General features: G+C 37.6%; 5 protein-coding genes across 6 annotated transcripts; 3 read left to right on the top strand and 2 right to left on the bottom strand.

Annotated features, from left to right (window-relative positions):
* Window positions 520-1,808, bottom strand: LOC104763274. Its single transcript, XM_010486672.1, has 2 exons — window positions 1,435-1,808; window positions 520-1,195 (listed from the first exon to the last, which is right to left on the bottom strand). The coding sequence occupies exons 1-2, from the start codon at window positions 1,806-1,808 to the stop codon at window positions 520-522; spliced, it is 1,050 nt and encodes a 349-aa protein (XP_010484974.1).
* LOC104763273 (sucrose synthase 2) lies at window positions 8,899-13,624 on the top strand. 2 transcript variants are annotated; one of them, XM_019240452.1, is made up of 16 exons: window positions 8,899-9,094; window positions 9,210-9,342; window positions 9,432-9,583; window positions 9,664-9,856; window positions 9,951-10,069; window positions 10,177-10,393; window positions 10,478-10,573; window positions 10,674-10,847; window positions 11,022-11,138; window positions 11,239-11,405; window positions 11,495-11,719; window positions 11,860-12,146; window positions 12,808-12,842; window positions 12,926-13,170; window positions 13,258-13,396; window positions 13,481-13,624. In XM_019240452.1, the coding sequence occupies exons 1-16, from the start codon at window positions 9,006-9,008 to the stop codon at window positions 13,514-13,516; spliced, it is 2,424 nt and encodes an 807-aa protein (XP_019095997.1). In that variant the 5' UTR covers window positions 8,899-9,005; the 3' UTR covers window positions 13,517-13,624. The 2 variants fall into 2 exon arrangements, with proteins under 2 accessions (XP_019095997.1, XP_010484973.2); XM_010486671.2 differs by lacking the exons at window positions 12,808-12,842; window positions 12,926-13,170; window positions 13,258-13,396 and adding exons at window positions 12,265-12,509; window positions 12,597-12,735 and having other exon boundaries at window positions 8,901-9,094; window positions 11,860-12,181.
* Window positions 13,827-15,983, top strand: LOC104760901 (probable pectinesterase/pectinesterase inhibitor 58). Its single transcript, XM_010483895.2, has 3 exons — window positions 13,827-14,665; window positions 14,761-15,129; window positions 15,217-15,983. Exons 1-3 carry the CDS (start codon window positions 14,014-14,016, stop codon window positions 15,906-15,908), a joined length of 1,713 nt encoding a protein of 570 aa, XP_010482197.1. The 5' UTR covers window positions 13,827-14,013; the 3' UTR covers window positions 15,909-15,983.
* On the top strand, window positions 17,446-18,360 carry LOC104760900. The gene is made up of 2 exons (XM_010483894.2): window positions 17,446-17,731; window positions 17,833-18,360. The coding sequence occupies exons 1-2, from the start codon at window positions 17,636-17,638 to the stop codon at window positions 18,310-18,312; spliced, it is 576 nt and encodes a 191-aa protein (XP_010482196.1). The 5' UTR covers window positions 17,446-17,635; the 3' UTR covers window positions 18,313-18,360.
* LOC104760898 (DNA (cytosine-5)-methyltransferase 1-like) lies at window positions 18,570-24,781 on the bottom strand. Its single transcript, XM_010483893.1, has 12 exons — window positions 24,670-24,781; window positions 22,952-24,422; window positions 21,335-22,865; window positions 21,069-21,233; window positions 20,761-20,956; window positions 20,569-20,680; window positions 20,337-20,484; window positions 20,057-20,254; window positions 19,659-19,937; window positions 19,390-19,551; window positions 19,056-19,274; window positions 18,570-18,924 (listed from the first exon to the last, which is right to left on the bottom strand). The coding sequence occupies exons 2-12, from the start codon at window positions 24,409-24,411 to the stop codon at window positions 18,775-18,777; spliced, it is 4,620 nt and encodes a 1,539-aa protein (XP_010482195.1). The 5' UTR covers window positions 24,412-24,422; window positions 24,670-24,781; the 3' UTR covers window positions 18,570-18,774.

The raw sequence follows: 27,397 nt of genomic DNA, 5'->3' as shown, positions 1-27,397 counted from the left end.
ATTTATATTGTCAGAAAGTATTGTGGTATACAATTTTATTGAGAAAGATAGACAATAATCACACAAAGTGCCAATGCTCCTAAATGAAACATAGTCAATAGTCATTACAATTTCGATATACATAATACGACCGACCTACATTGCTAATGATAGACATTACAAAAGACATTAGAACTCGGAATCATCAAACCGTTCCACCTGTGTACCAAGGCTACTGATAGACATGATAATTACGATAGACAACAACAAACAGAGCCTCTCTCAGCCTACATACATGAAAGCCACATGCAAAATAGTTATGTAGCCTTTGTTGATAATCAACCATGTCTTAGTTTCAAAAAGAGAGTACCAATCCCAAACACATGCATGAGGTGCCTCCTACAAAATACATTGCTACTTTGGAACCTTTCATTCAAATCAATATTGAGCATGTTTTCCTGTTGTGTCCCACTCCAAAACATCTTCCACACTTGCTTGGTGTCTTCCTCTTTTTCCTCTAATTACATCAAAAGAAACATATTAGTACACTTCAAAGGTTAGCAGAACCAAAGTTATTACCCATGGAAATCTTACTATATGTTGTTCTCTTTGCGACGGTATCCTTTTCTTCTTCGGCCTCCCACCACCGCGTTTTGTACGAGGTGGATTAACAGCCTCTACAGTTACAGCCTCTGGAATATCGTTATCCCTTTCTTTTGGAACTGACATAATGATTTGTGAATATTTTTTCCTCCACGGCTCAACAAAGTAGAACTCTCCAATTAGGGTGTAAATATCAATTTGCAGCACTCCTCTAGCAGCTAAAGCATGACAGCAGGGCACCTTCAATACATCAAAGACCCGACAAGTGCAGGTTTTATTCTGTAAGTCCACCGTGAAAACAATTCCTCGTCCATCGTTCACTTGGTAAATCCACTCGCTTGTTGATAGCACACGATAGTCCACCGCGTGTTGTAGGTGATCTATAAGTATTTCTTCGATTTCCGGGGTGCATCGTGTTTTCGCTTTATTTGCCACTTTCCTCCTACAATAAAACCACCTTATCAACATTGCTCGTAAGAACTCCACCATGGACACGATCGGGTAATCAACAGCAGTTTGCATTGCTGCATTCAGCGACTCAGATATGTTGCCACTCATTATATTGTAACGATCTCCGGGGAAGTGAGAAAGTGCCAGTGTGGTAGTCCTATTTCTGTAAGATACGAAGCACATGCAGGTTTACGGTTCTCTATTTCTCTCCACCAATAACGGAAATCGCCAACTGTGTATGCCCTTGCAGCTTTAGAAACCATTGCAGCCAAACCTTCGCAATGAAAGTTGTGCTTCACATTTCTAAATAAATGAACAGAACAGGCCCCATGTTCCGCCAAAGGATACACTCTACGCAGACCTGCATATATTGATGCATGCATGTCTGAGACAAATACTAACCCTTCTTCATCTGGCACAAATTTCTTCAGATTTTCAAAGAACCACACCCATCCTCCTTCATTTTCCCCATCAACTACTCCAAATGCCAAGGGGAAAATTTGCATATTTCCATCTTGTCCACTCGCTGCAACCAAACAACCTTTATACTTCCCTTTTATTGATGTGCCATCAATTACAATCACTTTCCTCAAATATTGATAACCAGATATGCAAGTCCCAAAAGCAAAAAACAAGTACTTGAACAATGCATTCCCTTTTTTGTCCACCATATTGTGCATTGCAGTCAACGTCCCTGGGTTTGTTGACTTCAGAAAGTGCAAGTATGTAGACAGAAACCGATAATTGTCTTCTTCATTTCCTCTGGCCTGCTCCATGGCAAGCTCTCTCGCATTCCAAGCCTTCGTATAAGAAATTGTCAAGTGCAACAGAGACAAAACTATATCAGGGAGGTCGCATGGTCTTGGTCCTTTCTTGCCATTTGCAAATTTGGCCTTCAGCAGATCTGCCAATATTTTTGCGGTCGCTTTCTCACCATATCTCGCCCGTGCTCCGACATCGTAACTGTGCTTCAATGTCAGTGTCTTAATCTCCAAGTTTGTCGAATTGGCATGGGTTGTTGCATACACTCTCTATCCACAGTTCCTGTCTATGCAATTGGCTATAACTTTGCCTTTATCTGACTTACTTATCCGGAAACAAAACAGCCTTGTCATTGCATAAAGGGACAACATCTTATGCATCTCCTTTTTGTTTGCAAATATTCTTCCAACATAAAGTCCGTCGGTTGCCATTTTTAGATCCATATTCCTTTCTTCCTCTGGGGCCCCTCGCATATTGTCATGCACTGGAGGAGCATCATTCATTAAATGAGGATCGTCTTCACTTATTATTGCTCTGTTACTCCGGAAATAGTCCCGTTCACGATCCCTCGGTCAATCACGCCCAACCCATCGTGCATCTCCTCCAAGCCAATGCCAAGAATTTCACTTGTTTGCCCTACAACATTGTCATGCACTGGTGGTGCATCACCCATCCTTGTAGTTTCACTATGTAAGATGTCCTCATAAGGCACTGGTGGTGCATCAGATCTCACTGATGGGTTGTGTAGCACTATTTCCATCCATGTAGTAGCACTTACATCATCCTGTGCGACGTCCTCATTCACATCAGATATCATCGATGGGTTATGTGGCACTATTCCCATTGCCATCGCTTTAGTAGAACTCACATCATCCCAGGCGACGCCCTCATTCGGCAACTCACCATCTAGCTCTATTCCTAGCCCAAAACCAATAGGATCCATTGCCCTCTGCACCCTACCTTTGCAAGGATCCCATTCTGGCGGGTATTCTTTGTTAATCCGTTCTGTCCACTCGTCAAAATCATAGTCTGGCGAGTCTTCAAAACATGCCAAATCTTCAAAGCTCCCCGATGGACCACTTCCATCTCTGTACCCTTGCTCGACAGCCCCTACTTTACTCTTCCCATGCTTGTCAGCTACTATTGGTTCCTTGCGCACCATCTCCGCACGATGGCTTTCTTCAAAATTTCTCAAACATTCTAGCAACAATTCATCGGGGACTTCTCCGCTCGATGGACCTGCATTGTTAGCAACATTGTTATGTCATTCATTTCCTTTACTATTATGTCCACAGTAAGTAGACCAGAAATGCTCTCCACCAGATGCCAGATCGTCCTTTCCATCTGGGTCGACCAACATCTCAGTAGTGTTTTTTTCTCCACCGGTAGACACACTGTTATGTCCTTTCTCGACGTCTGGTCCATCTTGGTCGACCAACATCCCAGTCGTGTTTTTTTCTTCATCGGAAGAGACACTGTTATGTCCTTTCTCGACGCTTGGTCCATCTGGGTCGACCAACATCCCAGTCGTAGTTTTTTCATTTTCGGTGGACATAATATTATGTCCTTCCACGATGGACGATAGTGTATTATTCTTCAATGAAACATACAAATACAGTCCACCACACTCTTCATTCTTCACTTTAAACTGTTGAAACTCAACATCACTGTCTACTGAAACTGGGGGCATCTTACCTTGTGTAAAGACAATTGTGTCTCATGGGTGCCAAAAGCTTAACTCCATACTACTTTCCTCTTCTTTGACACCCAAAACCTCTCCAATCTTGGCCTTCAAACCCGCGAACGAAGTATCTTTGTCGATAGAAAAAAATCTTGCCATTTGCCCATGACGAACAGAAAACTTCCACACCCCAATATCTGAACATGTCCATTCACCCAGCAGGAGGCACATTCTCCCGAACATCTGCATCATTAATGAAAATCATTTTTTCACTCAATTAATGCAGAAAAATTTGCATATGCCCAGATTTAATGCAAGAACATCCTTCTATCATAACCGACCATATTAAATGAAGTGATCCCTTAAATGAACATAGAGACATACCTCCCAAATTCCACCTTCTTCACCTAACCTTATCATCTTCAAATCTGTTTAGGTTAGAGAAATTTTGTCCTAAACAAATGACAGCATTAACTCCAATAAACACCTTTTACCACACTTTTGCGTCGTAAATCTCTGTCCATCTAGCCATAAATGCATGTCCCATCGCAATTAATTTCTTTTTTTTGAATTCCCCCGCCTGTTTGACGTCCCTCAAACAAGAGGGTATGTTTGTCATTTCAAAGGAAACTAACCCCACAAAATGGCATTTTTGGGGACAAAACGAAAAACTGGCATTTGAGACAAATTCTCAAACGAAAATGGCATTCTTCATGAAATTCCCTTATTTTTTTGAAACTAATATATTTAAAAGATTTTATTAGTCTAATATTTATTTAAATTACATTTTTACAGAAATTAAATGTTTGTTTAATGGCATTGGTATGGTATGTAAGTTTTTACAAAAATAAGGTTATAACTTATAATTCTACTAGAATTTGTATCCGCGCACGCGCGGGATTTAAATTTAAAATATTTCTTATCAATAGAAATTGTTGAGCTCAAATATGATCATTTCAATTTTTGAGTATAAATCTATTCATGTCTATCTATAAATTTATACATAGATTTATAAATCTATTTTTGAGTGTGATCAACATATACATAGATTTATAAATAGTAAACTTACTTTACTCAGTGATATACAACATATACATTTTTAAAGATAATATTTCTTTGTTATATCTATTTGCGATTTTACATGGGATTTTAGTTAAAAAAATTATCAATAAGAATCATTGAATATGAATACAATTTGAAGATTAAAAGATAAATCTATATAAACAGCGTACTTATTTTACTAATATATATAACATATATTTTCTAGTGTCGCAATAATAGTGTCGACAATCTTCTAACCTTTTATCTTTAAAAGAGTTTATTTCATATTCATAATTTTAAAAGTTCTAACGTCAATGTCGATCGTTGACCTAATTATAGAGACCATTTAAACATATCGATATCCTACATTAAATGCGAATATACAAAGTTTCATGAACAGTTTTAGTAATATGTCTCTATAATGAGGTTGTCCAAATGCATCATCTGCCATAATAGAATTTCCGACTAAGTTAAGAATGCTTAAATGATGAAACGTTTAAACCCCACGATGAATATATATTCACTAATCCAAGTTACATATTTTTCTAAAATCTCATATGTTATTTGCAAATATTAATTTTGTGATGCAACCCCAGCTTCGTCTTCTCAAAAAAATCATAGTGCATTTTAAATATGTTGGTTTTACCAATGTTTTGGGTTAAAAGCAATTGATAATCTATATATATATATATATATGTTATATTTGTTATATATGTTTTATATCATCATAAAATTGTAGCTCCAGTTGATGATATACCTTACACAAATCACATGCCACTTTTTGTAACGGCTTACATATCATTTTTTCTATATTTCCTAACCATTGATTTTGTTTTTTTAGAGAGATTATTTTTTTGAAATTCTTTTTCATAGTTTTGCCAAAAGAAAGTGTGTCCCTTACAATGTATTTGTTTTAGATCAAAAATTTTAAGTTAAGTTAAGTTAAGTAATTAATCTTTTCTTTCTTATAAGTAAAATTTAATAATAAATCTTTATGCTATATGTTTCTTATAAACTAATATTTCACTTCAATTTTATTTTCATGTTTAGATTTTTATAAATACAATTACATAACTTGTTTTTTTACTCCACCATTCATTAAAATCTTACTTACATTCTAAAACTCATTAACCAGTCTAGATTTTGGAATATAATCATTTTTTGGTTATAATTTTAATAATAATATTATTACTAAAACAAATTTATAGTATTATTGTTACTATTTTAAAATTTTCATTTATTTTACTTAATTCATTTTAGATAGTAATTATTTTTATTATTTATTAAAACATTATATTATTGTTTATACTATTTTAAAATTTAGTTAATTATAGTTAATTCCTTATTTATTTATTTTTTACTATTATTAATTATAAGTAATAAATATGCAATGAATGAATATTAAAAATAGTATTTTTTATATAAAAAAAAATTGATTAGGTGGATGCTGATATGGAGGAAGGAGAAGTGAGCAAAGTTAACTTTATATATATATAGATGGGTACTAGTACTACTGCTTTGAGACATTGTCCAACGGTGGGTATTTAGAGATTTCGAAGAGATGTTTAAGCTTAAAAATTAATCAAAATACATTATTAACGTTGAAATTGATCCTAAGTTAAGTATTTTTAGGATTGTCATATGTGTCCCTTTATGATTGGTTGCTCAAATTAACAANAAAAAAAAAAAAAAAAAAAAAAAACTTCTTCGACCCTTTTCGTCCTCTCTCTCTTTCCTTTCGAAATTCGAACCGTTCCCACTTCCCACCGCATGACCAACAACAATGGCCTCCTCTCAGTCACTCTGAATCCTCAGTCTCTGTCTCCATCTGCCAATCTCCGTTAATTTTCCCTCTCGATCTATGTGTTGTTCTTCGGTCGCTGTCTCGTTCACCCACTCTCAGTCTCGTTCCCTCTTCTTAATTGTCCTCATCTTCATTGGTCTAAATCAAACTATTGTGGTCGAATTTGAGTTATAACGTGAAATTGTTTTTGGGTTTTCGTTATTTGCATAGATTTAAGGTTTTATTTTATATAATTTGGTACTAATCCATTGATTGTTTTTCTATTTTGCAGGAAGAGCTCGATGAACCTTCACTTAACGTATTCAAGTTTCAAGTTTTGGGGTTCGCTTTAAAGGTAAATCGATTTTTAATTGATATATATATATATATTTTTGACTGTTATTACAGTTTATTTTCGCACAAAGAAGAACTAATAAGGTAGGTATATGAGATTTTGATTCAGTTTATTGCGGTTGTTAATCTTTTTGCTTCTTTGCTTTCTTTCTAGTGTGTTGATGCATATGTGAGTGAATGTCATAGTTATTTGAGTGTCTGATCCTTGGAACTTATTATCACAAATTGTATAATCGATGGTGTGGAGCTATGCTCGTATTGTTGTGATATCGACAAAGCATGGATTAGGCTTCCAAGACATGAATCTGGTTGAGATATATATGTTTAATTTTTTTCTTTTTGGTGTTCATGTTGTCTGCTTTGGTAGTAACATCAAAACCTGAAGTTAGTAGGCTTCCAAGATATGAATCTGGTTGAGATAATTATTCATGTTGGTAGTTCATTGACTGAGATTTGTCTAAATCATGTTTAAAGGATCAACTTGTTCAAACTCGAGTGTTAATCTATACATTGTTCAGGTTATGGGTCTATGAGCAACCTGAAGTTTACGAACACTAAGCTTGGTTTTAAAAAGCGCGCATGTGGCGCGCCATGGCGCGTTGCGCAATGATGTGAGGAGATGAGGGAAACAGGACACTATGGCAAGGCGATATCCATGATGCGAGCGAAACGATGAGCCATAGCCGATGCGACCATTGCGTGAGGCGAGGGCAACATGGTTTATGGCACAAACAAGGTAAAAAATTGTTCTGTAAAATAGTAGTTTACTTATATATCAAACGTATAATGAAAAAATATTTGATTTTCTCAATAATATCTTTAATTATTGATTTTATGTAATCAAAAATCTTTGATTTGATCATTTTTTCACCCATTATATATAAGAAAACCCTAGTTTATTTAGTCTCCTCATCTCTTTCATTCACGAGTCCTAAACGTCTACAGCTTCTGCACGTCTACACGTCTACAGCTACTGCAAAAGGTAATCATCTACTAATCAAAACTGTTGTATACTTACTTGTATTTCTTAATTTCTTTTGAGATGGATTGGATTGTTTTATGCTAGTTTATTCTAAAGTTTTAATAAGTTTCAGCAGAATACCTCTTATTTTCTTTCTTTTAAACACCAAGCGCCTCATATCCATGTTGCGATGTGCCGCATGCGCCATGGCGTATGGCACATTAACAGGATGTTTGTGCCACAGTGCGCTTTGCGCGATTTAAAACCAAGTCACTAAGTCACCTCTATTGTGGATCTTAGATGGATGTTTTGATGATGATTACTTTCAATAATCACATGAATCCAGCCAAATCAGACAGGAGTATGAGATGAGAAAAATTAAGCAGGCAAGAGATATTCTATCTTGTTGCATTTTACTATATTGTTCACTTAAGCATTCGTGGCTATATATGACTTGTCTATTTGAGTGTAAACTAGAAACAATGTCTGGACATGATATCTGAAGGTTTAGATGCTTTGAAGAACATGGCATCTGATATGAACGAGGTGAGTTTATTAAAGTGCAGCTCTTAACACATTTCCCTTATTCAGTACTTGAACTGATGGTCCGTGTCACAACCTGCAGGAGCGGGATAGGCAAGTCTTTGATGGATGAAATCGACACAAAGGTAAGTATCTTTGGGGGCATACAAATTTTCAAAATAATTTTTAAGAATTTTTAAAAACTTAAAATTAGTATCTTCCATTGGAGACATACAATTTTACAGTTTTTCTAAAAAAATTTAAACTTGACCATCTCCAAAATTTATAATTAAATATAGCTAAGTATCTTTTTTTTTGGTATGGATAGAAAAGTTAAGTATTAAAATTTTAGTGAATTAGTATAGTAATTTTTTCCCCATTGTATAAAACCATGTGAATTGTGAATAAGTAAGATAAAAATGAAGATAACAAAAGATGAAACTGAAAAAAACATTAAAAACAAAGAAACTGATCCATTTTTGGCGGGTCTTCTTCTTCTTCTTCATATGTGTTAACAAACCATAGCTCGTCGTTTAAAGCGATCTCAGAATTTGAACGTGGATACCATGTATAGGACTAATAGGAGGCCCACCACTCACTACAGGCGTTACACTCGAAGTCGAATCAAGCGTTACATGTGGTGGTGTTGAAGAACCTCGCCCATGGTTTTTGTTATCTCTGCCGCCAAGTGTCGATCTTTCTTCGCCACTTCTCACCAAGTTACCAGTAACCCAAATAATGGAGTCTTTCTTCGATCTTGTATACATAAGCCGGAGTGGTTTCTTCAACAAAGTCCTCTCCTTTTGTGTTTTCTGGGTTTGCTTTGTAAGTGTTTGTGTTTTTGCCTCTGATTAAAAGAAAAAAAAATCATGCCGACTGGTAGGTTCGAGACGATGCGTGAATGGGTTCACGACGCCATCTCTGCTCAACGCAATGAGCTCCTCTCTCTTTTCTCCAGGTTTCTTCTTTACCCTCTCTCTCTCTCTCCCTGAGACTCGTAATGCAAAATTATACCCTTTGCATATGTGTTGTGATTGAGTCTCAAGAGTAATTGTTTTGTTTGTTATCGTTAGATATGTAGCTCAAGGAAAGGGGATACTGCAGTCCCACCAGCTGATTGATGAGTTCCTTAAGACTGTCAAAGTTGATGGAACAACTGAAGATGTTAACAAGAGTCCATTCATGAAAGTTCTGCAGTCTGCAGAGGTTGAATCTCATGACTATGTTATTATGTTCATATACCTTACGGTTTAGGCTTTATTGATGTGTGATACACAATAAGTTTTCGTGTTCAGGAAGCCATAGTTTTGCCTCCATTTGTTGCGCTGGCTATTCGTCCCAGACCTGGTGTTAGGGAATATGTCCGTGTGAATGTGTACGAGCTGAGCGTAGATCATTTAACTGTTTCTGAATATCTTAGGTTTAAGGAAGAGCTTGTTAATGGCCAGTAAGTAAATCCTTTTGTGCAAATTTTTTGTGTGTATACTTCTATGCTTAGATGCTTAAAGTGTCAACCTTTTTCATCAGTGCCAATGGAAATTATCTTCTTGAGCTTGATTTTGAACCTTTCAATGCCACATTTCCTCGCCCAACTCGGTCATCATCCATTGGAAATGGGGTTCAGTTCCTCAACCGTCACCTCTCCTCAATTATGTTTCGAAACAAAGAAAGCTTGGAGCCTTTGCTTGAGTTTCTCCGCACTCACAAACATGATGGCCGTGTTAGTATTTTTCAACACTTGAACTTAGTTTTTGGTCATAAACATTGTGTAATTTGTATATAAGACTGATCCGTACTCTCTGTGTATAATGCAGCCCATGATGTTGAATGATCGAATACAGAATATATCCATACTTCAGGGAGCTTTGGCAAGGGCAGAGGAGTTCCTTTCTAAACTTCCTCTGGCGACACCATTCTCTGAATTCGAATTTGAGTAAGATCTTTCATTCTTTCGTCATTCGCTGCATATTCTTTACCCTTATTTGTTCGCTAACAAATTATGCTGCCCTTTTCTTTCTTGGACGATGTACTTTGGTGAAGACTACAAGGGCTGGGATTTGAAAGGGGGTGGGGTGACACAGCACAGAAGGTTTCAGAAATGGTGCATCTCCTTCTGGACATACTCCAGGCACCTGATCCTTCCGTCTTGGAGACGTTTCTTGGAAGGATTCCTATGGTGTTCAATGTTGTGATTTTGTCTCCGCATGGTTACTTTGGCCAAGCCAATGTCTTGGGTCTGCCTGATACTGGTGGACAGGTAGATTTGGTCGTAATCTTCCATTTCTGGTAACTTGGTGGTTTTCTGTTGATTCAACTTATACTCTACCGTTGAGATTTGCAGGTTGTGTACATTCTTGATCAAGTACGTGCTTTAGAAAATGAAATGCTCCTTAGGATACAGAAGCAAGGCCTGGATGTCATTCCAAAGATTCTCATTGTATATTTTCTTACTGACTATTTACTTTGTTCTTCTCCTTTTTAAAACATTAGCATTCAAGTTTCAATGTAAGTTCATGTATCCTTGATGGCTTGTATAGGTAACAAGGTTGATACCCGAAGCAAAAGGAACAACGTGCAACCAGAGGTTAGAAAAAGTTAGTGGTACAGAACACGCACACATTCTGCGTATACCATTTAGGACTGAAAAAGGCATTCTTCGCAAGTGGATCTCGAGGTTTGATGTCTGGCCATACCTGGAGACTTTTGCAGAGGTTAGAACTTACTAGTAGCCAGATTTCTATTTAAACTCAGAAATTTTTCTTTTGCTTCTTTATTTAGATGGGGTTAGCTAGAGTTAGGGTGAACTAAAGAATATACTTGTACATATGACGTAGGATGATCCTTTTCAGCTGTACATTAGCTAACACTTACGTCTATGTGACTAGGATGCATCAAACGAAATTTCTGCAGAGTTGCAGGGTGTACCAAATCTCATCATTGGCAACTACAGTGACGGAAATCTTGTTGCTTCTTTGTTAGCTAGTAAGCTAGGCGTGATACAGGTTGATGAGTTTTATGCTAACAAAAATATTAAATTCAATCTTATTCATAAAAGACTTGTAAACTTCTGTTCTGATCTCTCCTTTACCATCTGAGATGCAGTGTAATATTGCTCATGCGTTAGAGAAAACCAAGTACCCTGAGTCTGACATTTACTGGAGAAACCATGAAGATAAGTATCATTTTTCAAGTCAATTCACTGCAGATCTAATTGCCATGAATAATGCTGATTTCATCATCACCAGCACATACCAAGAGATTGCGGGAAGGTAAAAATTTCACCCAATATTCAACTGCATGCTCTTGCCTCTGGAATTGTGGTTTAATACCAACAGAAACTGTTTTGCTTTTGTTACAACAAGAATAATGTTGGGCAATACGAGAGCCACACAGCTTTCACTCTTCCTGGTCTTTACCGAGTTGTTCATGGAATCGATGTCTTTGACCCCAAGTTTAACATAGTCTCTCCAGGAGCTGATATGACCATATACTTTCCATATTCTGACAAAGAAAGAAGACTCACTGCCCTTCATGAGTCAATTGAAGAACTCCTCTTTAGCGCAGAACAGAATGATGAGCATGTGTAAGTCCTTTCACAACAATTCTGATTCAGCAATACAACATATTAGTCCAAATGTGTGATGCAAGTTTCAAATTTTTATTTAATGAATGACAGTATATATGTATTGGCTTGCATGTTTTAATTTTCTTGTGTTTATGCAGTGGTTTACTGAGCGACCAATCAAAGCCAATCATCTTCTCCATGGCAAGACTTGACAGGGTGAAAAACTTGACTGGGCTAGTTGAGTGCTATGCCAAGAATAGCAAGCTGAGAGAGCTCGCAAATCTTGTTATAGTTGGTGGCTACATCGACGTGAATCAGTCCAGGGACAGAGAAGAAATGGCTGAGATACAAAAGATGCACAGCCTGATCGAGCAGTATGATTTACATGGTCAGTTAAGGTGGATTGCTGCTCAAATGAACCGTGCCCGAAATGGTGAGCTTTACCGTTATATCGCAGACACAAAAGGTGTTTTTGTTCAGGTAACATGAAATAATTCGCATATACTTGGACTTTTTGTTAGGTTTACAGACCACTGTTTAATATCTCTCTTTTGACACCACAGCCTGCTTTCTATGAAGCATTTGGGCTTACAGTTGTGGAATCAATGACTTGTGGGCTCCCAACGTTTGCTACTTGTCATGGTGGACCAGCAGAGATTATCGAGAATGGAGTTTCAGGGTTCCACATTGACCCATATCATCCAGACCAGGTTGCAACTACCCTGGTCAGCTTCTTTGAGACCTGCAACACCAATCCGAATCATTGGGTAAAAATCTCTGAAGGGGGGCTCAAGCGAATCTATGAAAGGTTGCCTCATTTTCCTTAACAGGCTCAACAACAGAACTCTAATATCACTTCACCCAGCTGATATTATAAGGGCTTGTGCATGTATAGGTACACATGGAAGAAGTACTCAGAGAGGCTGCTTACACTGGCTGGAGTCTATTCATTCTGGAAACATGTGTCTAAGCTCGAAAGGAGAGAAACACGACGTTACCTAGAGATGTTTTACTCTTTGAAGTTTCGTGATCTGGTTAGTGTAACTCACACTACTACTTCTCCTCTGTTTTGGATGTCTTCACCTACTTTACTTGCATAATTCTTNGTTATATCGCAGACACAAAAGGTGTTTTTGTTCAGGTAACATGAAATAATTCGCATATACTTGGACTTTTTGTTAGGTTTACAGACCACTGTTTAATATCTCTCTTTTGACACCACAGCCTGCTTTCTATGAAGCATTTGGGCTTACAGTTGTGGAATCAATGACTTGTGGGCTCCCAACGTTTGCTACTTGTCATGGTGGACCAGCAGAGATTATCGAGAATGGAGTTTCAGGGTTCCACATTGACCCATATCATCCAGACCAGGTTGCAACTACCCTGGTCAGCTTCTTTGAGACCTGCAACACCAATCCGAATCATTGGGTAAAAATCTCTGAAGGGGGGCTCAAGCGAATCTATGAAAGGTTGCCTCATTTTCCTTAACAGGCTCAACAACAGAACTCTAATATCACTTCACCCAGCTGATATTATAAGGGCTTGTGCATGTATAGGTACACATGGAAGAAGTACTCAGAGAGGCTGCTTACACTGGCTGGAGTCTATTCATTCTGGAAACATGTGTCTAAGCTCGAAAGGAGAGAAACACGACGTTACCTAGAGATGTTTTACTCTTTGAAGTTTCGTGATCTGGTTAGTGTAACTCACACTACTACTTCTCCTCTGTTTTGGATGTCTTCACCTACTTTACTTGCATAATTCTTTTTTGGTTTGCAGGCCAATTCAATCCCGCTGGCAACAGATGAGAATTGAGCATGACATGGTTGAATTCCATTTTCTACACTCTCTTTAGAGCTTTTGTTTGTGTTATCTAAAATAAAAGTTGTTGGGTTTTGTTTCCTTGAGTGGTTTGATTTTGGACTTGTTTGTGTTAATGTTGTTTTGTTTGTTTTCTTAATATCAAAAACAATAATTCACTGGTTGGTGTCTTTTTTTTTTTTTTCACTGGTTGGTGTCCAAGAGCTAATAGTAGTTACTATTTTTAGACGTAAAGACACAAACCTAGTTATAACGGTCCAAAGCTAAAAACCTTAACTTGTTGGGAAAACAACCCCTTAATTCATAACCTCATGCTCTACCCCAATAATAGCACTTTGCATCTGCATTATATTATTAACTCCACTCATCTCTTCTCCTTCCTTCTAACCAAAACAGAGTCACAACAGGGCTCTTTGCAACAGTTAGAAGCCCCTCCAACTAAAATTCTTTTCTTTACGTTCTCTTGAAATTGAATCCACCAAACAAAAAAAATGGGGCTGGAAGGTGAATTGATAAAGAAGAAAAGCATCATTGCTGGGATTCTCACGGCCTTACTCGTTGCCATGGTTATCGTTGTCGCCATCATAAAAACACAAAATTCCAGCAATCCAGACAAAACCACCACTGTGCATATTACAGCAACCACCAAGGCAATCCGAGCAGTTTGCGCACCAACTGATTACAAAGAGACTTGTGTCAACAGTCTCATGAAAGCTTCTCCTGACTCCACTCAGCCTCTTGAACTCATTAAGCTTGGCTTCAACATCACCATCCAATCCATAAAAGATAGCGTCAAGAAAGCTTCCGGGGAGCTGAAAGCCAAGGCAGCCAATGACAACGAGACCAAAGGGGCTTTGGACTTGTGTGAGAAACTTATGACTGATGCTACAGACGATCTGGAAAAGTGTCTTCATAACTTTCATGGGTTCTCAATCACTCATATTGAGGACTTCGTCGAAGATCTCCGTGTTTGGCTTAGTGGTTCCATCGCTTATCAACAAACATGCATGGATACTTTTGAGGAAATTAACTCAAACCTTTCACAAGACATGCACAAGATCTTTGAAACATCCAAAGAACTCACTAGTAATGCCCTTGCTATGATTACTAGCATCTCTACCTTTCTCGGAGAGCACATCACAGGTATTATTTTCATTTGTTACTTGTACACTTAAAAATACATGTCTATCTCTTACGCTAGTAGTAGAAACGAAAAATGCTACCATTTTGGGTGACAGGATTAATTGGAGATCATGGAAACCACGGTAGAAAACTCTTGTCCACGGAGGACGGTATACCAAGTTGGGTTGGACCAAACACTCGACGGCTCATGGCAGAGCAAGGAGTTGTGAAACCTGATGTGGTGGTGGCACAAGACGGAAGTGGTCAGTACAAGACTATCAATGAGGCCTTGAGTATTGTCCCTAAAGCCAACCAAAAGCCATTTGTTATCTATATCAAGCAAGGTGTCTATAACGAGAAAGTTGACGTCACCAAGAAGATGACTCACGTCACTTTCATCGGTGATGGACCAACCAAAACTAAGATCACTGGTAGTCTCAACTATTACATCGGCAAGGTCAAGACATACCATACTGCCACTGTTGGTGAGTCCCAACTCTGTTTTAAATCTCAACTCTGTTTTTAATCCCAACTCTGTTTAACTCATTCGAATATGTTATGGATTGATACAGCCATCAACGGTGATAACTTCACGGCCAAGAACATCGGGTTTGAAAACACTGCTGGTCCGGAAGGACACCAAGCTGTGGCCTTAAGAGTCTCCGCAGACTATGCGGTCTTCCACAACTGCCAAATCGATGGTTACCAAGACACACTCTACCTCCATTCTCATCGTCAGTTCTACCGTGACTGCACAATCTCAGGCACTGTTGACTTCATCTTCGGAGATGGAAAAGTAGTTTTACAAAAATGTAACATTGTGGTTAGAAAACCAATGAAAGGTCAGTCTTGCATGATCACAGCCCAAGGACGGACCAATGAACGTGAATCAACCGGACTCGTGCTAGACAACTGCCACATTACCGGAGAACCGGAGTACATTCCCGTGAAATCTATAAACAAAGCATATCTTGGAAGGCCATGGAAACAGTTCTCAAGAACCATTATAATGAGAACAACCATAGAAGACGTTGTTGATCCAGCGGGATGGCTTCCTTGGAATGGTAGTTTTGCACTTAATACGCTTTACTATGCTGAGTATGAGAATAATGGGCTTGGCTCAGATCAATCACAACGTGTTAAGTGGCCTGGAATTAAGAAACTCTCGCCAAAGCAAGCTCTTAGATTCACTCCTGCTAGGTTTTTACGTGGTAACTTGTGGATTCCACCAACTCGTGTGCCTTACATGGGGAATATGCAGTAGATTCCAATTTGTGATTTTTTATCTTCCAGTTTCTGTTTTAAATAATAAAATTTTGCAGGTGAATAATTTTCTGTACATGTCATTGTAGTTGGTTAAGAACAACTAAGAAAGAACTTCAACTTTTCATAGTTTTGGTCAATTAATCTACATAAATGTAACGGAAGATGAAAAATTATAATCCATTACATACATTTAGTTTTTTAAGAAATTATAGTTCATACCAAGCTGACGTCTAAAGAGAGAGTCACTCTCAACTGTACTTGTTCAAGCAATATATGATCTTCTTGTCCATGGATCTATAATGGCTATGTTCTTGTCATTGCAATTATGGTTTTCTACTCTCATCTCTTGTCTAGTAGTATGTTCCTTACTTGGATTCCTACTCCTTTAGGTTCAAAAGAGAAAATTACTTTTTGACTTTTTCTTTAGGTACTCTATTGGTTAAGAGTGTTTCATTGTTCTATGGATCGAAGACTACAAAGCTTTTTAGATTTTGTTGGATGGTGTTTTGGCATGACTTGGTGGATATATAATCAATTGATAGCGGAAACAATCTTATAAATTATAATTTTCCACATGTTGAACTATAGTGTATTTTTCTATTAATAATCTTTTAATATGTGTCGAAAATCTAATTGAGTAATAACTTGACACATATGTTGTACATCCGCTAGTAGCTACATGATCAAATTCTTATAAGAAACATCAAAATTTATATAATAGGATAACAATTTTATAGTTTTATCATTATATGTATGATGTATCTAATATTCTAATGGGTCATACATATATATATATATATATAATAAGTCGTCAAAATTACGACAATGTTCTGAGGGACCATATGATAAGAAAATCATTTACATGTGATCGAATACAAAATGCAGAATCTAAGGTTTATTTATTTATTAACGGGTCTCCACTTATAAAAATATAGAGTTTGAAAGTATTTGGGAATGGACTAACAGAAAAGGTGGCGGAAAGAAAGAGACAAGAGATCAGTAAAGAAGACTGAAGAAGAGAAAAGAGCATTGAATCAAGCAAATATTAAAACACCTTTTCTCTACCCCTTTAACCAATTTCTTAACAACAAATATCCAATTTTTCCCAATATGCTCCAATCTCAAGTCTCGATTTCCAAAGATCCACTACCACACCAAGGCACCAAGCCACCAACCATATATATTAATTACCTAAAAATATATTAAAAACAAATCTTTTATAATTTAGAGAATAAAAGAATTAAAGAACCCTTCTAGTTAAAAGTTATCTGGCATCCTAAATTTTCATCTAGCCCTTGTCTTAAAGAACCACTCGTTTGGAGTAAAGTCTAGTGTAAAAATAGTCATATGCTTCTTGTGAAAGTCATCTCAAATTCTTTATGGTTAATACGTAAACGTAGTAAATGTGTCTGTGAGAATAAATAAATGATGAGAAGGACCCATGCAAATTCCTTGGTACCATAATAAGAAACAATTCCCTTGTGATCGGTTGCAGAATACAAATTCTAGTTTTATTGATTTATTAACTACGAGTCTTTATTTTCTAAAATATGTAATGTAGTTTGGAAGTAGTATTTGGGATAGTATGTACTACTAACCGAAAAAGAAGGTAGAAAGAGACAAGAGAGTGAAGAAGCATTGAATCAACCAAAAAACACACTAAAACACCTTTTCTCTTTGGGACACTACAAAAAAAACCAAAAAAGTTAAACTCATTTCAACCAAATGTCTAACAAAAACAACAAAACTCCAATTTTCCCAATGCTCCAATCTCAACATTTCAGTGATTATGGCTTCGATCCCCAGATCCATTACTTTCAGGTGGTTCTCTCTTCTTCTTCTTCCACTTTATTTCTTCCTAGGGTTTCGATATAGAGCTAGCTATATAACTTTGCTTCTTTTTTTTTTGTATATATTGTAAGGTTTTGGAAGAAGCAAAGAAGCACAAGTCCTCCATTGACACGTTTCAGTTCAAGCTTCAGAAACCTATATCGAAAGACGATTTGATCCGGACCACTCTTCACAACAAGAACAAGAACAAGAACAAGAACAAGAACAAGAAGCGTTGGTTATGGTGCAAGAACGCTTTGTTCTTCCTGAAACGTCGGAAATGGCCAATCTCACGATGCTCCGGTGGAGACAACAATAATGAGTTTGACGACCGTACTAGCGACGACGACGTTCACATTGCTAGGGCTAGGAACTTTAGAGCCGGTTCGATATCTGGTCCGGTTTACGTGACGGAGAGCTGGAGCGGTTCGAGCACACCGTACCGAACGATGGCTACGACGTCGGCGGTTCATCAATATTTGAGTCTACGGGAGCTTAACATGGAGCGGCAACAGAGGATCACTACCTCTTCTTCTTCTTCTATGTCCGGTCCTATTTACTTGGTCACGTGATTATACATCAACTTGCAGAATTAATAAGATTTGTTTTTTGGAGGTGTGGTTATAGTTTATTTGCAAGAAAACGCTTGGATTTGGTTTGTGGGCCTGATGGGCCCAATTGTTTTATAGGTTATGATGAGTCCATTTACATAAGAGTGTGACAACGCAACTTTTTTTCGACGCAATATGATTGAAAAAGTTCTCTTTTCTTAAAATTTTCATGAAGTCTTTTTTACCCAATTGACAAAGCAAATTTATACAATCATACATCATTGCTTGCTTGATTGACAAACATAATTGAGACACAATATAATAAGATTTCCAATCCGAATATAGATAGAATATACAAAAACTCTTCTTATTAGGCTTTTCTTAACCAAAAGTACCAGCACCAATAATATGAGTTTCATTCAAGAGAAGGATCATAATGACTACTACTATCATTAAAAAGGACATGCCAAATCTGAATCTCATTTAGGGTTGTTGTTGAAGAGACTTCTTGAGATGTAGGGCTTCTTTGAGCTTACGACCAAGAGCAAACGCCAATGGTGGAGGGACTGCATTCCCAATCTGCCTATGCTTGTGTATTATGTTCCCTGAGAACTCATAGCTATCCGGAAACCCCTGCAGTTTTCATACACAACCATTTCACCGTATTGTTAAAACTTAATACAAACTCTATTTCCCGAAAAAAAAACTCAAAAGTCAAAACCCTGATGCTAGAGGACTGACTAGGAACATAGAATTGTTCTTACCTGAGATCGAGCGCATTCACGGACTGTGAGGATTCTGTCCTGGTCAGGATGGAAGCACATTCCCACCTTGCCCATGGGCTGAGGATCGGTAATGGACGTTGGAAAATTGCCTTGCCAGTCTAGTCTCCCGAAGAGTCCCTTCCACTGGTTGTGGCGCTTAGCTGTGTTTGGCAGACACCAGGGAATCATTTCTACCACCTGCCCAGTTGATAGCTTTACCTGTAATTGTAAAACAAAGCAATTAGGTTGATCTTTAGTTTTGAAAGGCAACTCTTTTAGTTTCCAGTGGTCCAACTGACAAAGCAATTGCCGTAGTAGGATGTATAGGACTGACCTTTTCATTTGGCAGGTCACGCCAATCAGCACCTGGCCTCTTTGGGATTGTCTTACATCGAATGAGGTTTATTTCATTCATCTCCTTGCATATATGATCAGTGAGAGCAATCATGCTCCCTCTTATCTCCTTTTGGAACCACGAGACTGCTTCAGCTTTATACTGCAAGACACAAGAATTTCCCAACAAAAGAAAATTCAAATGGGTTCACGTTGTTGTGTTTAACAGATATGTATGTATAGATACTTTCTCCTGATGTGTTGTCATACCTCTTTGTTTGTCCTGGATTCTCCGTTTTCTACTGGTGGAAGATCACCAATTGTGTCTCTCACGGTGATCGGGCGGAAAGGTGCACCAAATGCAGTACTACGAACAGCAGCATAATATAAGCCTTTGGATAGAGGGATTTTCAACTTCGGAACACCAAAGACATGCATCGGTTCAGGCCATTCTGGGAGAACTTCTTCGGGCGCAGCTGCCCAGATGAAAGCTCTTTTACGAGATTGGGATACTCCATATGCACCAGCCTCCAGGATACCAAATCTCACCTGGAAAACATCATGTTAAAGAGGTTAAATTTAGTATCACTGTATTCTGCAAACCATTGCCCACATAGCATACTAACGCCTAATAAAGAACAATCAATTTTATAGCGTTAAGATTTTACCTGGTAACCCATTTCGAGAAGGGAAGCCAAAGTAAGCTGAAATGTCTGCCCTTTATTGAATGAAACAAAGGTCCTCACGTTTTCCAGAAGAAAATACCTTGGCCGGAAATAATCAGCAAATGACAAGAATGCTAATATCATTTCACATTGAACTTTACTCCAGGAGCTTTGGTTGAATCTGTTCATCCCAGAAAAGCCCTGCCAAATTGCACAAGTTAAGAGCTTTTCACTTATTCAACAAAAATTTTACACAAGTATTGCAACAATCTGAAATATATACCTGACACGGAGGTCCTCCGTTGATGAAGTCCACTTGACCAGGCATTGGCAGAGTACTCTTCTGGTCCTCATCAAGTTTAGCTGCGAGTTCATTTGCCTCCTTAGTAGAGACACAATCCTCTTGATCTCCACCTTTCTCCATTATAGCCCTGCGAGTAATCTCAACAAACTGATCAAAATACAAGAAATAGCCACGCAAACAGATTAAGCATTTAACTTGTTGGCTATTTTACCTAAGAATCACATTGCAGTTGTCAACAAAAACTGTTGACTCAGGATGATTTTGTCTAAAAGCCTGCCCAGCTGGCTCTTCATACTCAATTGCCCACTTTGTATCAGATACACCTTGTACATATAACATGAATATTAATACAACTTATTCAAGCATTTTGGAATATTAAGAGTTGACTGAAGATAATACATACCAGCCTTTTCCAGTCCCTGAGACAGGCCACCACAACCAGCAAATATATCTAGAGTAGCCAAACGCATCTCTTTAGGTGGCTCATCAGGCTTGACAATCCCAGACTCAGTTTCACTCTCTACTCCCTTTCCCTTTTTCTTTCTTAGAAGTGTGTCGTCTTTAATAGTCGAGAACTTCAGCTTCATATTGGCGGGCAACTGTTACAAAACAATTAAGAGAAACAGTTCAACACTGTATCGGAACAATAATCATAACGTATTAATTAGAGACACAATCTATTGACAGAAACTAAAGTGAATAGATATATACCTGCTTGAGAGAACCTTTGGAGGAATCAAAGAAAAGTTCGCAGAAGAAAATATGATCTGATATTGGATATTCGCGGCATAAGGGCATATCATTTTTCTTTCTTACTTCACATTTTCGCTCTATATCTCCTGGACGGAGAACATATGTTTCCTGGCTGTAGTACAACTTAAGAAATTGCAAAAAGAAAGAGAAAAAGATTGTAAGATAAAGTTGAGAAGAAACCTTCCCCAATTAAAACATTACCAGATATAAGAAATAGTTCTTACTTCTTGGATGTCTGAAGCATAGGCCTTATCTGCAGAAACATCCTCAGGCCTATAAAACCTTCTAACTTTCACATCAAAGGAATCCAAATCAGCCTTTCTAGATTCCTTCGGGACGATTTCCAACAATTGGCAAACAACATATGCTCTTAACCCAATGTTCCGCCCAGACTTATAAACAGTTCTGATATCCTCCTTCAATCCATCTATTGAGTCAGGGTTGACATAGACGAAATCCTCAGTAGAATACTCAATCCCATTGGAGAAAAAGCCTGTCTTTGAAACATTTAGTTTAATTGCAGACCTCTCCTCTTCATCCTCCCTTATCTTACATGAATTGCAGAACCCAGAACTGCGACCAATATCACTTAGTGGAAGACTAAAGAATCCCCCTCTCTCAGGTGAGTACAAGCTTTTGCAGTAGTATTCTGTTGGCAAATCTTTTGCTTTTCTTTCTAATGCTCTATTCCGGTCAAGCTTATCTGCAGCGATGTTCTCTTTCCTATACTGATGCCCCCATGGCCTTGATCGAATCTCAAAGCCGACTATTCCTTTTATGTCCTTAAGCTGTACAGTCGTGCATTCATTGGTCAGAAATAGTTCCCTCTCGTTGGATGCATTCCCCAGAACTGTGTTACATCCTCTTTGTAAGAACCTACCATGTAACATTTTGCAGTGATCTGTACTTTCGAACATGTACTCCACAAAATAGATGGCCGAAAGTTCATCTGAATCATCATCAACTTCCAAGGTGACAGCACCACCTACAGCCACTGTTTCCCCTCCAACAAGGGCTTGTCGATAGAGAGGCTCACCAGCAGATGTTTTTCCTAGACTCTCGCCATCCCATCGTATTTCCCTTTTTCCAGAACTGGCTCGAATTTTCTTAGGAGCATGAGGCTTTTGAACTTCAGCAGGTTCTGCTACAGTGTCCTCCGTGACATCTTCATTTTCACCTTCCTCTTCAATCTCTTCCTCCCCATTTTCGCCCTCGTCTTCCACCTCTACCTCCTCATTTGCTGCACCAATCGCCTGCAATGAATCCTCTGGAGAGTAATTAGAGTAAAACTCTCCCCAAATTCTGTTGACCAGGCGTGTCGTTGTTGCTTGCATAGATTTCCTCTTGGATACCACAGGTGCCATGCCTGCCCTTGGATTCAGATTCTCTTTCTTCTGCAAAATTTTCTTCGTCTTGATGATCCATTTTGAGTGGTGCCTATCCTCCAATTTATTTGCAAGACCAACAACAAATGCACACCTTTTTAAATCATTGTTGGGATATTTTGCACACATCTGTATGAAAATTTGTCCATGGACAATCAAATATCTCTCAACAGCCACGAGATCAGAAGAAATGTAAGCTTTATCATTCATCGAATACCCAGACAGTCTCTTTATGACATCTGCTAATGAAAGCTTTCCAAACCTAGTTTCATGGTCGAGCAATGTAATAATGTGTATCCCAACCGTTGCTGTTTTCAGAACAGGTTTATACCAAAGGGCATACTGCTTTGACGGCTTTCCAAGACGATACCTGCATATACCTTATAGATCAGCCACAGAAGAAAAAAAAAACAACGCAGAAACATGAAGCACAAAATAGTAGTATAGTAAGATTACCAGGCCATATCTGTTCGTATAGAAATGGAGATATATCCGTCCGCCCCAAACTCAATCTTCCATCCCTTTATTTGACTGAGAAATATGCTCATCCCATCAGGATCGTGCGACTGGGAACCACTGTCGGGATTTGCTGGAGAAAACCACAGTCCCATATCGTCAGTCACCACGCCTGACCCAAAAATGGTGACATCAATATCATCACATTGTTCCATCGGAAGAAGCTCAAGAGATATCATCCGTAAATCAGAGTCGTAAAGAGCCCAGTTGTGAAGCATCCTGTGAGGCAGGTCATCAGCGTGAAGCTCATACCAAGCATCATAAAGCAGAAGCTCATCTGTTTCTTCTTTGGTGCTCTTATAGTAGGACGGGAGAGGATATTCACTGGCAATCTCATCTTCATTGATCTTAATGTAGAACATATTTGAAGCAGAAGCTGAGCTGCTGTATTTTCTGGGCCGCCGCTGCATAGATTTCCTATACTCTTCATCTTGTAACAGTTTAGCAAATCTTCTGTCCTCATCAACACCATCAACCAGTTGCTTCGATGTCAAGCCATTGGTCTCCGAAACTTCAGAAACTCCATCAATCCTCAGAACCCCATTAGATGGTTTTCCTTCCATCTGGAAAGCCTTGTCAACTATACTACTCTCATCTCTGAGAGCTACAAGAACAGGAATCTCAGCATAGCTTGTTTCATGTTTATTGGCTGTCTCATCCAAACCAGCGAGTTGGTTATATATAAACTCCCCCTGAGATATAACAAAGTCTTGGATTGCCGCACCACTAGAAAAGTACTTGCTCCCAATCATTGACCTAGCAACCGCAGCAAGCAACTCATCAAGACTCGTATCAGGATCCCCACCCGAAGACTTAGACAACTTCTTATACACAGCAACAGAAGCACGCGCTTTCTCAAAGAAATAATCATAAACCTTCTTGTATCTAGCAGCAGGTTTACGACAATCGTAATCCGCCAACTCAGTTGAGATCCAAATCACAGGGGAACCATCTTCATAACCAGAAATACTCCAATGCTCAACCCTTCCAAAAGATGGACACCTCACACCCTTCTCTTTCTCCTTGTCAGAACACACATCTGAAGGTAAGATAGCTCCAGAAATGAATATGTCATTAATCTCCAACATCTCCACAGGCTGTGAGACACCATCTGAATCAAACAAAACGAAATCATTCAGCCTCCTGGTTGGACGAGGTTCGATGTCACCACCCTCTAGAGTCGTTAACATTAACGCGACGATCTCCTCGTCAACAGTCTGCTGTCTCTTTACTTCAACAGTAGCAGATTTCTCATCGAGTCGGACAGATTTCTCCTTGAAATTCGTACACGCTGCAGCGCGCCTTGGCCTCCTCGTCCTCGAGACTTCCTCTGATTTGCTAATCTCTGGAAGTGCTCTCTTCTTTCCCTTCTTTATAGCCTTAGCCCCATTTTCCACCATTTTCAAAAACCCTAATTTCATAACCAAATTCACCCACAAAAAAACATCATTATAACGCAATTGAACTATAATTCACACACGAGAATACGTAATCAAAGCGTTTACTACACCGCATTGCTAAAACGACGCAAAAAAAAATCAAAAAAAAAAAAAAAAATCAAAAACCCCAGCTAAAATTTCCCGAATCTAGGGTTTTAACAATCACTGTAGCTCGAAAAATCAACACAAAATTCAGAAAAATTGATCTGATAAACTTACGTTAAGAAGCGAAATCAGCCGGAGAAACGCGAAAATCAGCCGGAGAGGCGCGAAACCTAGGTCGGTCTGAGAGAGAGAGAGAGGGAGAGAGAGGTTAAAGAAAGGACTGATTTGATTTTTGAGAGGAAAGAAGAGTGAGAGAGTACTATAAAATCAAAAAGGGAGAGAGAGAGAGGGAGATCGAAACGACGCGCGGCAATAAACGGCGCTAAAACTAAATTTTTTAAAATGAAACAAAATCAGAAAAAGGCGCCTAAATATATATTATTCACATTTTAGGGTTGCTATAAAAAAAGATTTTATTAGCTTTTAGCGAATATTCCATATTAGATTCTAGTTTTACAGATTTGTTTCTATCTCAATATGAAATTAGACGGCGTTTCTATTTTTCCGTCAGTCAAAGTCAAAGTATTGAAATTGGGATGATAGGAATTTGATATTTTGGTTAAGATTTTTTTTTTGGGTAGAACAAGGAGAGTCTTATTATTAAGAAAAAATAAAATCAAATACAAACCGTTCGTGGTGTAACATAACCACTAACATCCTCCAAAAGCAAAACCGCAACACAATGCAGAACATACTCAAACAAATGAACACCAAGCTGTAAAGAAAAAGTATAGGAAGCTAAGTCATCGGCAAGACAGTTAGCCTCTCCATGCACATGCGTAATCCGGACCACCCAGTTCCTTAATATGAAGTCATGGCACATATATACTAGGAAAGACAGCGGATGAGTCACACTAATCTCTGTCCGCAAAAAACTGACCACTATCTCACTGTCCACCTCCAACTCCAACCGCTCCACTCTCTTATGCCATGCCAAACACAATCCATAGTATACCCCCCACAATTCCGCCATTGGAGCTGAGCAAATACCAATATTAAGAGAAAAACCTGTCTGTCATTCCCCTGTTTCATCTCTTAAAACACCACCGGCAGCTGCTAAACCCGGGTTCCCTCTGTGGACGAGACCAACCTATTAACCGTTCCTCCCTCGCCGGCGCCGGTTTCGTCATCCTCTTAGCTTGATGAGCCAGTTGAACCTCTCTAGCTAGGTCCGTTAAGATTTTTTATTTGACTACAAAGTAGAGATTTTTTTTCTTTTTAAAAATGAAGATTTTAGATGATAAGTGAAGGGATGTAAAAAATAATAATTTAGAAATGATAAGTGAAGATAAATATTGAGAGTTTTATTTCAATTTTCAACAATGAGACTATCCTCCAATAGTACTTTTATGTTTTTTATATAACAATAACAATATTTTTTTCTTTTCAAAACTAACATTTTCTCACGATAAATTTATTATCTTCAGGTTTATTTTTAAAATTAAATAATAGAATTCTATAATCACCTATATATATATATATATATATATATATAAGAAATCGAAGATTTACTCACGAAAAAAAATGCATATGTGATGTTTGCAAGATTTACTCACGACCATAAAGATGCAAGCGTGATGAAAAGCTTGACAATAAAGATGTATATGATATTATTTTGAAAATGTTAAAAGAGGTGATTTAAATGGATATGAAAATTGAAAAACTTGTATATTGCTATAACAAATAAGAGGGTTTAGGAAATTGTTATAAGGAAATTAAGCGATCAATTGATTATAGTATGAACTTCATATTCATGAATGATTCCTCTCACATTATTGCAAAAGTATGTGGCAGTTAAAAAAAAATAAAAAAAAATCTAGTAACTTTTCATTGTGCCACAAAGAATCTAGTAACTTATCAAACCAAAACAAACGTTTGCATGAATATATTAAAATTTAAAAATATGATCCAATACTAAGCTAACCACGTAATATAACTAAACAATCAAACCAACGAATTCTATAACCACCGATAGCGTCTAATTAGTACAAAATTATATAATACTTATTTGCAAGATATGGGATCAGTAGAGAAAGGTGACGACGACATGGAAAACGTTTGTCAAAGGGATTTCTCTTCTAGCTTTCTTAAAATTCTGGTTTACTCAATATTTAAGAAACTTTTTTCTATTATATTATGTTAAAAATAAGATTTTAAATGGAACGGATGAAATATTGATTAATTTATTCATGTTGTATTAAGCTTTATTCATGTAAAAACAAACAGATAGCAAACGAAACCCCAAACAAAAACAAAAAACACCTTGGTCATTTGGTCAAACTCGTTATAAGGTCAAAAAAATAGCCAAAGAGTAGTATAGTCTGTTCACAGTGGCAGTACATATCAATAGATTAAGAATTATTTGGTATGAAGTCGACAAAATGTCTTTAATACTTAAATTAGGGTTGAGGTTAGTTTTAATTTGTTATGTCTCTTAGGAATCAAGGATTTTGGCATAGAGTTTATATATATGGTAAAGAAATATATATGATGTTGAGACATTTGACATGAATTGGAGTTAAAGCGTTCATCAATTTTTTACATGTACATTTTGTTTCCAAACTGCAAATCATGACATATATATATATATATATATATATATCGTCCTTCACTATATATTATAATTTTTGGACCATTATATGAAAAATATGAACAACAAACGTACAAGATGAATAAAACTTTCAAAATAAATAACCCAGTGATATATATATATATAAGAAATCGAAGATTTACTCACGAAAAAAAATGCATATGTGATGTTTGCAAGATTTACTCACGACAATAAAGATGCATGTGTGATGAAAAGCTTAAATTAATTAATGTGTTTTGTGAAGATATATAT

The sequence above is a fragment of the Camelina sativa genome, chromosome 18, assembly GCF_000633955.1.
Source record: "Camelina sativa cultivar DH55 chromosome 18, Cs, whole genome shotgun sequence".
NCBI lineage: Eukaryota > Viridiplantae > Streptophyta > Magnoliopsida > Brassicales > Brassicaceae > Camelina > Camelina sativa.
The sequence above is the reverse complement of the archived record's forward strand: the minus strand, read 5'-3'. Positions and strand labels throughout refer to the sequence as shown.

Bases quoted from the DNA above. Each gene is read 5' to 3' on its own strand.
- LOC104763274 (XM_010486672.1), bottom strand. From the start codon at position 1,808: ATGGAGCAGGCCAGAGGAAATGAAGAAGACAATTATCGGTTTCTGTCT. The intron at 1,196-1,434 runs GTTAGTATTTGT...CGTATCTTACAG, and splicing joins TTTGTGCCAGATGAAGAAGG to AAATAGGACTACCACACTGG.
- LOC104763273 (XM_019240452.1), top strand. From the start codon at position 9,006: ATGCCGACTGGTAGGTTCGAGACGATGCGTGAATGGGTTCACGACGCC. The intron at 10,848-11,021 runs GTTAGAACTTAC...CTATGTGACTAG, and splicing joins ACCTGGAGACTTTTGCAGAG to GATGCATCAAACGAAATTTC. The intron at 12,843-12,925 runs GTAACATGAAAT...TTGACACCACAG, and splicing joins CAAAAGGTGTTTTTGTTCAG to CCTGCTTTCTATGAAGCATT.
- LOC104760901 (XM_010483895.2), top strand. From the start codon at position 14,014: ATGGGGCTGGAAGGTGAATTGATAAAGAAGAAAAGCATCATTGCTGGG. The intron at 14,666-14,760 runs GTATTATTTTCA...TTTGGGTGACAG, and splicing joins TCTCGGAGAGCACATCACAG to GATTAATTGGAGATCATGGA. The intron at 15,130-15,216 runs GTGAGTCCCAAC...GGATTGATACAG, and splicing joins ATACCATACTGCCACTGTTG to CCATCAACGGTGATAACTTC.
- LOC104760900 (XM_010483894.2), top strand. From the start codon at position 17,636: ATGTCTAACAAAAACAACAAAACTCCAATTTTCCCAATGCTCCAATCT. The intron at 17,732-17,832 runs GTGGTTCTCTCT...ATATATTGTAAG, and splicing joins CCCAGATCCATTACTTTCAG to GTTTTGGAAGAAGCAAAGAA.
- LOC104760898 (XM_010483893.1), bottom strand. From the start codon at position 24,411: ATGGTGGAAAATGGGGCTAAGGCTATAAAGAAGGGAAAGAAGAGAGCA. The intron at 20,255-20,336 runs GTATATATTTCA...GCAATTTGGCAG, and splicing joins ACGGAGGACCTCCGTGTCAG to GGCTTTTCTGGGATGAACAG. The intron at 19,552-19,658 runs GTATGACAACAC...TGTGTCTTGCAG, and splicing joins AATCCAGGACAAACAAAGAG to TATAAAGCTGAAGCAGTCTC.